Source organism: Anneissia japonica, unplaced genomic scaffold, assembly GCF_011630105.1.
Source record: "Anneissia japonica isolate Jap-2015-1 unplaced genomic scaffold, ASM1163010v1 scaffold585_len4108843_cov191, whole genome shotgun sequence".
NCBI classification, from domain to species: domain Eukaryota; kingdom Metazoa; phylum Echinodermata; class Crinoidea; order Comatulida; family Comatulidae; genus Anneissia; species Anneissia japonica.
In genome coordinates, this window is record NW_022716829.1 from 150,734 (window position 1) to 160,904 (window position 10,171).

Here is a 10,171-nt window from a genome sequence, read left to right on the forward strand (position 1 = left end):
TTAAAAGCAATCCTTAACCAGGATTTTTCTTGCAACCAAAAACAAACAACTCTACTCTACTTCACTGTAAGTCTAAAAAGACTTAAGGAAGAGCTTCACTGGAAGAAACACACTGTTATAAGTAATATTAATAATAATGTATGTACTTGCTAATATTTAAAAAAATACATAGCATATAGCAAGAGAACTATATACAGTACAACAGAATCAAAATTAAATATTAAATGCAAAATATATACAGTAATAAATTGCAGTAAGAGGGAGGCCCTGTATAGCACACAGAAAACATGTTTTAAGAATATCTTGTGTTTCATTTACATCCTCGGAAAAATGAATCTAATGACAACAGGCCTACTAATTATATATTTAGGCACACACATTTATGTATTACTGATAGAAAAAAATGACTGCAAACTGATAGTGTTTTTGATATTGAGAATGGTCAGCGTACTGTATACAAAATAAAAATAATGTTACATCAACAGTCAAAAATCTATTGAATCCTTAACATTTTAATCAAATATATGTATTTAATATATTTGACATAAGTTTTATGTTCAAATGCACTTTATTAGAGAAGATATGTATATGTATATATATTTGAAAATATATCTAAGTGTTAAAAAATAAAGAAAGAAAACCTACAAGATTACATTTTTGTGTTTGAATTTTTTTTCACATTCAATTAGGGCTGTGAAGTAAATCAAATACAGCTAGATTCTGATATATTATAGGGCACAGGAGAGGTGCTTCCAAAACAACTTGCTAATGATTTTCATATTGTTTATTATCTGGATGCATCACATGGATTTTGTCCCACCAAGTAGGAAAGAATTCTGCTTTCATTCCTCCATGGTCCCACAGTGCACGAAAGCATAACGAATCCTGTTTTGATCAATATGAATAATAATACTTTTTAATACCATTTTTAACGCCTTTTAAATGCTTTTAAATCTTTGTACATACATGCTTCATTTTATATATATATATATATATATATATATATATATATATATATAGTATATATATTTTTTAATATATTTTAGTTAGTATATATATTTTCACCGATATTATCGATTTTTAATATTTTAATATTTTTTTGTATTTTGGCCTTTTTCTTGTTAACTTTGCCTTGCCGTTTTTTTACGCGAGGGCCCCATGATTGTCAGCTAACCGTTGTTTTGGGTTACCCTCGGTAAATAAAGTTTATTAAAAAAATAAAATAAACTGTACATACAGAAGTGGAGTACTGTACGAATTTACTGGTTTGGGTGGTAATATTTTACCACATATACTTTCTGATGAAGTATTATGCAATTACATTTGACAAAAAAACAGTCGAGTCAAACACGGTAGTTCATCAACCAAAGTTCGTAATTGTATGAAAAAAAAGAGGTCTGGTGTGAATCGAATCGAGCGTTACATCATGCCGTTTAGACCACAGAGGCCCGTATATTATTACGGAATTTAAGACCACTAATCTCTCTCCCTTCACACAATTTTAGGGCTCGCACATATATTTTTAAGGTATGCTATGTAGCTCTTGGTAAATCATTGGAAATAGTGTTCAAATTAAGGTTTTGCTGTTCAGCACTGGGAACACAATGTATAAATCAAATAAATAGTAAATAAAACAGTGCACAAATATAGAAGAACATGATTTTAGAAATCGAATCAAACACGCAATAACACGTTTGACGGTAATTATGTTTTGTAGTTCTACATTTACAGTGAAATTAAGGGGCGTTTATTTGAGTATATGTCTGTCCATTTTACACACACAAAAAAAAAAAAGAAAACAATAAACACTTCCCCCGAATAAACGCCTCCCTCGAATAAACGCCCCCTGAAAACCCCTTCTGAACAATAAACCACCCCTGGCGTTTATTCGATTCCGATTATTTTATTCTTCATTTTTAAATCCTTGTGTCGATGCCTCTTTTGGCTAGCAATGCTGAGTTTGGTATGAAACAGTTGTCCACAGAGGTCTCATCTAATTGTCCGCGTGAGCGTCTGAATTTCCCGCCATCTAGGAATCAAAATTTTCTCGGAGGACCCCCGACCCCCTTTTATTTTTGAGGTTCATCGATTCATGGAAAAAAGAAAACGCATGCAACGTATACCTAGGAATTGAACACTTTCCCCTGGGGAGGACCTCCGAACCCCTTCCTTTTTGGTTTTTTTTTTTTTGGGAAAAATGTTTACCCCTCCCCTAAATTTGAACCCAGACCCCCTTGATTCATATTCCTATTCATCTTACCGTTCCGCCGGCTAAGTGCTCACCGAGAGCAAAATTGGTTTTGTCGGTTGTACGATGTTGAGTGGGCCCAGCTTTGTACGTCTATACTCAAGGAGTTTCCCTACGGTATGGTGTGGACATTTAAACTTAAATTCATCATATGCTTTTAAAAAACCCAACTAAACTAAAAAAGAAAAAAAAAATACCTTCAAATAAAGAATACATTACAATTATTATAGTGATTTTAATGCAGTTTATTTTTGCCGTTTTGGTTTATTGCCGTTTTGGTCATTGCCGTTTTGGTTTTTTGCCGTTTTGACCTGCTCCCGAATAGTACGTGTGTTGGTACGAAGTACGAAGTAAACCAGACCGAAAGCAATGGCAGATTTGGCGGATTTTGGTACCTTCGGAATTCCAGAACCTTTTAACACAGGGTTTCTGTCGGTGGATGATATTCATAAAGTATACTATGAGGAGTGTGGAAAATCAGATGGAAAGCCTGTAATATTCGTGTAAGTTTCAGTAACTTTTAAGCTTAAGTTAGTGCCTAGGCCCCTAGCTAGGCCTAGGCGAGAAAGCCAGGGAGGGCAGGCTAGCCTCTAGGTGCTTAGGCTAGTTGTAGTAGTGGGTTTCGTAGTAGTAGGGGCCTAGACCCTAAGCCTACGTACGTAGCCTTGGCTAGTCTAGGTAGTAGAGTAGGAATAGTAGTAGTAGGAGGCCTAGTCTAGCCCTGCAGAAGAATGCCAGTCAAGTCTCCCCCTTGTAAAGTCGCCCCTTACAAAGTCGCCCCCCCCCCTACAAAGTTTCCCCCCTGTCTCTTATACACATCTAGATGTGTATAAGAGACATTCTATGGCTTCCTCTGGTCCTTCTGGAGTGCCAAGATGGTACAGTGGCTATTAGTTTGGCTTTGTCCCAATATACCCGGTGTAGATGTGTATAAGAGACCTAACCAAGTCGCCCCCTAACCAAGTTTCCCCCTTGACTAATATTCATATTGAATAGTCATACACAGCAAATATTCGAAGTCATTGACATTAACCACAAATATCAAGTTAGGCCTACTTACTTGAAGACATAGGCCTAGCTAGCTACTACAGCGACGACCTACCAAACTGGTTAGAGGAATATTATTAGAGATAAATCTTATATCAATGTTATGTGCTACTCACTTATTAGTTATAATCTATTCTGAAACTGTTGCACCCCCTGTTTGAAAAATTTTGGATCTGCCCCTGAAGAGTGATTTCCCACTATAGTTTTATTAGCCCTACTGCAAATGCTATAAACGTAGGGATTACTTTTATTACATTAAATAATAATAAGAAAAGAAACAAATCCAGTTCTATTGAATTGTTAGATTTATTTATTTTTTTTTTTTTTATATTGCAGGCATGGTGGACCAGGTGGAGGGATACAGTCCCTTGATCGCTGTTTTTTTGATCCCAAAGTTTTCCGTATTATATTATTTGACCAGAGAGGCTCAGGAAAATCAACTCCAGCTGCTGAATTGAAGGTACATTGTTAATCATATATGTATGAGAACCTGTGGGAACACCTGTGTGGCACCGTTGCTTTTAGTCAGGCAGCTTAGGGCCATATTTGGAATAGGTGTGGATGTTCCGGACAAAAGCACCAATTGTTTTTTACATGCTCCTTATGGTCTTAATATCCCATTTTTGGTAGGAATCACGTCATCCAAGGTCATTACAGCCCCATTTTGGATTTTATAATGCCTGGCCACTATATAAGACCTTTTTTTAAGGAGCATGTAAAAAGAAATTTTAATGCTTTTGTCCAGAATGTCCACATCCATCTGCTAAGCTGCTTGATTATTTCTTTGTGATGGACATCTGATATACTTGTCTTTTGGATGCGAAATTTATGTCATTGGTCCTTTATATACAGTAATATAGCTAATGCCTGTTTAAAGAAATCACGACAAAATAAGCATTGGATTGTCTTCTAACTTTCATGGATTATTCTTCTTGTTGTGTTTCATACAAAAATCCAATCCAATAGTTATTATTTTGCATTCAATTTTAAGGGAAAGAAAAGGTTATCATAAGGAAAAATATGACAGAATTATGGTGGATTTATTTATTCTGCATTTGTTTTGGCACTATAAAATTAAATAATCTTTAACAATAATTTGTTTGATACTGTATTAATAGTAAAAATGAACTCATATTCTTTTGTGATTAAAATTGATCGGAATGGGGTGGATACATCAAGAAAATTGTTGAAATCAGTATTAATTCTTACAGAACAATACAACTTGGCATCTAGTTGAAGACATGGAGAAACTGCGTAAGCATCTTGGTATCGAGAAATGGCTTCTTTTTGGAGGTAGCTGGGGATCCACGTTGAGCATAGCTTATGCACAAGAGCATACTGATAGAGTGAAAGCACTCATTTTACGTGGAATCTTCACAGTTAGAAAGTATGCATACTTGGGGTTTTTTTTGTGTACATTTTGCACATGTTAGAATAGACATTAAATGTGCTGATCTGATAATTTTTTTCATAATTTTGAAGTTTCAGCTCAGACTACGACTAAAGTTCATTTTAAGGATACAGTGGTTAGAGATTTCTGGCCATCTAAAGGTACCATAATCACAAATTTTCTTACCTTAGCCCCAACCATGATGGGGCTAAGGTGGTATAGGTCCTCCGTCTGTGAAAGTACTTCCCCGGGCCCCCTCTATTTTGCATTCATTGGTCCTCCACTGAATCACATAGATTGCCAACCTTCAACTTCAGATTTGAAGAAGTGTTGGTAGAAGTTAGTTTTTTTATGCAAAAATGAAAGTGTTAATTTTAGTTAGGACTACTTTATAAAAAGTATTCCAGTATTAATACAATAATTATGGACCTTGTTCCAAAAAATAGAGAATTGGTGCATTACAAGTTTTTTATTATTATTAATAATATGTTTCTTGTTTTCTAAGACAGGAGGTAGACTGGCTGTATCAAGAGGGAGCTAGTAAAATCTTTCCAGACCATTGGGAAAAATTTATTGCACCCATTCCTGAGGTATGTATTTGTAGATTATAATTGTATAGCATGTTAAATGTTTGATTGTAAAGGCTATCAAATTGACAAAAATATGTTGTTTGCCCATATATAGCATGATGTGCCGATATATGGTCATGCTGTGATGTCATCATGACCATATTTAGGCATGACATGTTTTTGTCGAACAAACTTTGATAGTATTGTTTTAAGGTTTCCATGGCGAAGTAATATCATATATGTTGACGTTTGCTGTACACCACGTACCGTAGGTAGTTCTGAAAAGAACTGTTGTAATTGAGAAAGTCATGGCGTTTCGATTAAGTTACTTCAATCGTCTTCAGGAGAATAATATCTGCAGAAATTCCAAACAGGGAAATACTTATATGTTTGTGTAGAGAAACTTGCTGTTGGTTGGATGAATAAACTGACCAATAAGAAGACTGCTAGTGAAAGGCTAAAACAAAAGCCATTGTTCACTGAGAGAAAGCGTGGGAACGCCCAAACAAAGATATAGTTCCAGTTGGCAGGAAAAGGGTGGTAACGACCAAAACAAAGGCATAGTTCCAGTGTGGCGGTAAAGGGGGTGGGAACGACCAAAAAACAAAGGCATAGTTCAAGTGTGACTGGAAAAAGGGGGGTGGGGTTGGGGCTGCTTGGCTAGGTCTGATTAAACATGGACAGCCAAATATATCTAATGACAAATCCGTTATCTTGATGTTCTGTATCGTGTTTGTGAATTTCTATGGCTTCCTCTGGTCCTTCTGGAGTGCCAAGATGGTACAGTGGCTATTAGTTTGGCTTTGTCCCAATATACCCGGTGTTGTTGATTGTGGGAATGCATGACTATAGATGATTTGATAGTCTGGACAGGGCTAAACAAAAAAGAGATTTTTTTTATAAATAATTGTTAGTGGTGACATCATCACTTTAAAATGTACTGAATTTTCCTATCCTTGACTGATCACTAATTTTATATAGTGCCTCCGATTATTTTTGTCTTGTGTGCGAAAAGCTCAGTGAGAGCTGGGGTGATTTTATATTGCAATGGATATTTCGTTGCTAGGCCACTCTATAAACGCACACTGCGAACCCAACAAATCTTGCTCTACGCCACTGGTTAACACTCAATGAAGCCTAGACCGTCCTAGGCAAGGCCTAGAAAGGCATAATGGTTAGGAGATAACAAGGATTGATTTATAAAAGAACTGAAAGCTAAGGCAACTCTGAAATAATTCATAATGATGTTTACAATACATCTATTAAACAATTGTCTACCAGGAGCTTAGGTCTACCTAATAAACTTCAACCACAACAATCAGTTTATTCATCTTTGTATCGTACTGTGAAGAGCTAACTATCAAATCATTCTTATATGCGTAATAATAATAATGCAAGTCCTACATAGTGCATAATACAATAAAATTGCTTCTATGCACTTTACATGAAGAAAGAGAAAAGCAAAAATGGAATATCCTAATGCTACATGGAAATCAAACAAAGAAATTGGCACGAAAGCAGTAGAATCATTTCCACTGCTCCGCTCTTCAGCACTTTGAAGCCTAATGTTAAAGGCTCGCTGGAACAGTACTGGAGCTGGAGTGAGAATGACATCCAGCTAGCCTATCCTACAATAATATTAGCTAATGCACATGCAGAGTTAAAGTATTGATCACTGAGCAACCAGTAACCGCAACCAGCAGTTTGATTTATGAATATATAGCAACCGCTCTACAACCAGCAGTTTGATTAATGGGCTACAACAAAAAGGTGATGGACGTCACAACTGACTTATAAAGTAACTATAGGAAATATAAGCCTTAGGAACCATTATTTCCTTCAAAAGAAGCAAATTTTTTCATTAGGTAACAATTCCTTTGGCTCCTATTTCATACATTGTACTCAAAACCTGACTCTGTAATTGCATATTAGTGTGTTGACTAATTGTGCATTATGTGATCACAAAATGGAAGGTAGCATCATAGTGCCAGGGTTAATAAGATGACTTGTTTTTAGTGTAATTCTTATTGTTAATAATCTACCATATGGGATTACAACCGAGACAAAGTGGGGCCCAGCCGCAGGAAAAATCTTAGATAACCCACCCTTTGATAATTCCATATTTGTTTGGATCATTTTATTATTTTAACATCAATTTTATTTTAAAAATAATCTTTAATTCATATACAGTATTATGCATATTGCAGTAAAAAATTAGGCCTATCTTTAACAATAAATAAGCATAGGGCTATATTTATAATATTGATCTATAGGAAAATACAGTTACAGATTTATTTATTGAAACAGCTAACTTAAATACAATAACAAAATTTACACATAGGCTAAATTTGGAAGTAGCTTTATGCACAAATTGAAAAAGCTACAGAAGTTGCGGCGTTTTTTTATAGGAAATATTTCTTGTTTTAAATTTCTTACAGGCTGAACGTGGTGACATCCTTGCTGCATATTACAAGAGGTTAACCGGAGATGACGAGAATGAGAAGGTTCGGTGTGCTAAGGAATTTGCCTGCTGGGAGTGTTCTACTTCTAAATTGCTACCTGATAAACAAAGCCTAAAAATACTGGAGAATAACACTTGGATCTTGCAAATTGCAAGAATTGAAAGGTTGGTGTTGCTAAACTTAGCTGTGATGTACAGCTCTTACTCTTAGCTATGGGTTATGTCGTTTTTGTCTTCGTCACATCATGTTTGTATGACTGTATTTTTTTCCAAACGTATTGTTTCCCATGTTTTTGTTTCCAGGCTGGCCTAACACAAGTTTATTGCAATCTTCTCAGGGCATTTGCCTTCTTCCCATCACTTTTATATAAAGTAATTAAATGTTATTATCGCTTATGTATAATTATTACAATGAATAATAATTGTTGTTTTATATTCTTTAATATTTTATACCCTACTCTATATCTTACTTTACATTACAAGGAAGTAGATAAATGTTCTTTTGAAAAAAATGGGATGTTATATGTTGTTTAATTTGTATTGATGCGGCAGATCACTTTTTTTAAGGATGAGCAGCAGAAATTATAATAATAATTTGTTCATCAATGTTTAGTGCAGTATGCTGGAGCCTCGAAACTTTCTCTGTGGCTCAAATGAAACAGAGCTTTAGATATTGATAGGAAGATAAACTGGAAAGAAAGTATTTATTATTATTATTTACTATTATGTATTCATTTTTTTTTTAGTATTTAGTTTCATTGTACTTGGATATTATTTTCATATCTACATTGCTTATATTTTCCAGTCATTTCTTTGTCAACGGGGCCTGGTTTGAGACACCTTCATACCTCTTCGTACCGACCTACCCCTTTTTTTAGATTTTCCAAAAACATGACCAAAGATTTTTTTTTTTTTCTTTTTGGCTAATTGGTGGATTTTTTCTATACCTACTGGTCCAGAAAAATGACCGGTGCCTGTTCAGGTCTAAGTTGTTTAATCTCAAATGCCCCATCGGTCATGATTCGGACCTGTCTCTTATACACATCTAGATGTGTATAAGAGACAGGTCCTACATAGTGCATAATACAATAAAATTGCTTCTAAGAATCTGAGTCATTGGAAAACAAATCAACACACACTTTCTGTGTGAGCAATACACCTTTTTTTATCACCACTCTTTGGTAATATTCAATTAATGATTGCATAGTAAATCTGATATTATATATAACTGTACTGTAAATTATCATGAAGGCCAAAACACATTAATTTGTCTTCCAGTATGGAGCACTGAAATTTAATACAGTACTATGAATATACTTCAGTAGTATTTCAGAATATGAATGTGTTCACAAACTGTAGTGTATTCCATAAAATATGACATTTAACGTTATGAATGATGTTTATCAGCAACATTCATTTAATGAATTAAGCTTATAAAATATTAATAAAATTGGTATATATGACAGACTTTTTAATATATAATCTGAATAAAATTATATGTCAACATACCTCTTGTTATTCATTGTTCTAGCAATATTTTTTTTCTGGAAACTATATAATTCTTTTTTATAGCTTGCATAATTTAGGTGATAAAGTTATGAACTTTATATAATATATTCAACAAAGATTATGTAGAATGTATTCAACATAATTCCATGGAAAACATTACAGGATGTGCACAACGGCAGACAGCATCACATTGCCAAGTGCTCACCGAGAGCAAAGAGGTTTCGTCGGTTGTACGATGTTGAGTGTGCCCAGCTTTGTAACGTCTATAATCAAGGAGTTGCAATATGGGATGGTGTTACTGGAATTACGGCGCGACTTTTTTATACTTTGTTTAGCAAACCCCACCACCCGCTAATAATGATTTCAAATAAAAATAAAATATTATTTTTATCCAGTTAGCGTACCCGCCACCAATATAAAATAGAAATTGCATTTTTATTACGCCTATTGCTGCCTTGAAAATAAGATAGGCATATTTTTTCTAAATTATATAAATCTAAAACATTTAACCATCCCATTACCAAACACTGTTTACATTCACCAATAAAATTTAATTTTTATTTTCTTCCATTTGGATGTTTTTGGCAAAACTCTGCTAACTGAAAAACCAAATTTTTTTTTTCCACCCTCCTCTCGATCTTTAGAAAAATAAGTTCGCGAAACAAGGTATAAAAAAATTCTTGCTTAAAGACTATAAGGATTTGTTTTTCACTATACTTATTGCAAACCTCTCAGTGACAAACAACTATAGTATCTTGCTCCTCCACAATAACTTAAATTTAACCAAACATTTATCACTTCATCTGGATGAATTTACTAAAGAAAGCATACTTCTGACTGTTTAGAGAAAAAGAATGTTAACAGTAAAAAAAGCAACACCATCACCATCATATGAGAAAGTTTTCACTTTATTTTTGTACCACATTTAGAATTTTAAGAAAATATTA

The 10,171-nt window shown here is 34.4% G+C and overlaps 1 protein-coding gene across 1 annotated transcript; it reads left to right on the top strand.

Annotated features, from left to right (window-relative positions):
- Nucleotides 1-2,593: 2,593 nt before the first annotated feature.
- Nucleotides 2,594-8,593, top strand: LOC117109973 (proline iminopeptidase-like). The gene is made up of 6 exons (XM_033252489.1): nucleotides 2,594-2,751; nucleotides 3,632-3,755; nucleotides 4,507-4,682; nucleotides 5,191-5,275; nucleotides 7,693-7,880; nucleotides 8,521-8,593. Exons 1-6 carry the CDS (start codon nucleotides 2,618-2,620, stop codon nucleotides 8,591-8,593), a joined length of 780 nt encoding a protein of 259 aa, XP_033108380.1. The 5' UTR covers nucleotides 2,594-2,617.
- Nucleotides 8,594-10,171: the final 1,578 nt, after the last annotated feature.

Bases quoted from the DNA above. Each gene is read 5' to 3' on its own strand.
- LOC117109973 (XM_033252489.1), top strand. From the start codon at position 2,618: ATGGCAGATTTGGCGGATTTTGGTACCTTCGGAATTCCAGAACCTTTT. The intron at 2,752-3,631 runs GTAAGTTTCAGT...TTTATATTGCAG, and splicing joins GGAAAGCCTGTAATATTCGT to GCATGGTGGACCAGGTGGAG. The intron at 5,276-7,692 runs GTATGTATTTGT...AATTTCTTACAG, and splicing joins TTATTGCACCCATTCCTGAG to GCTGAACGTGGTGACATCCT.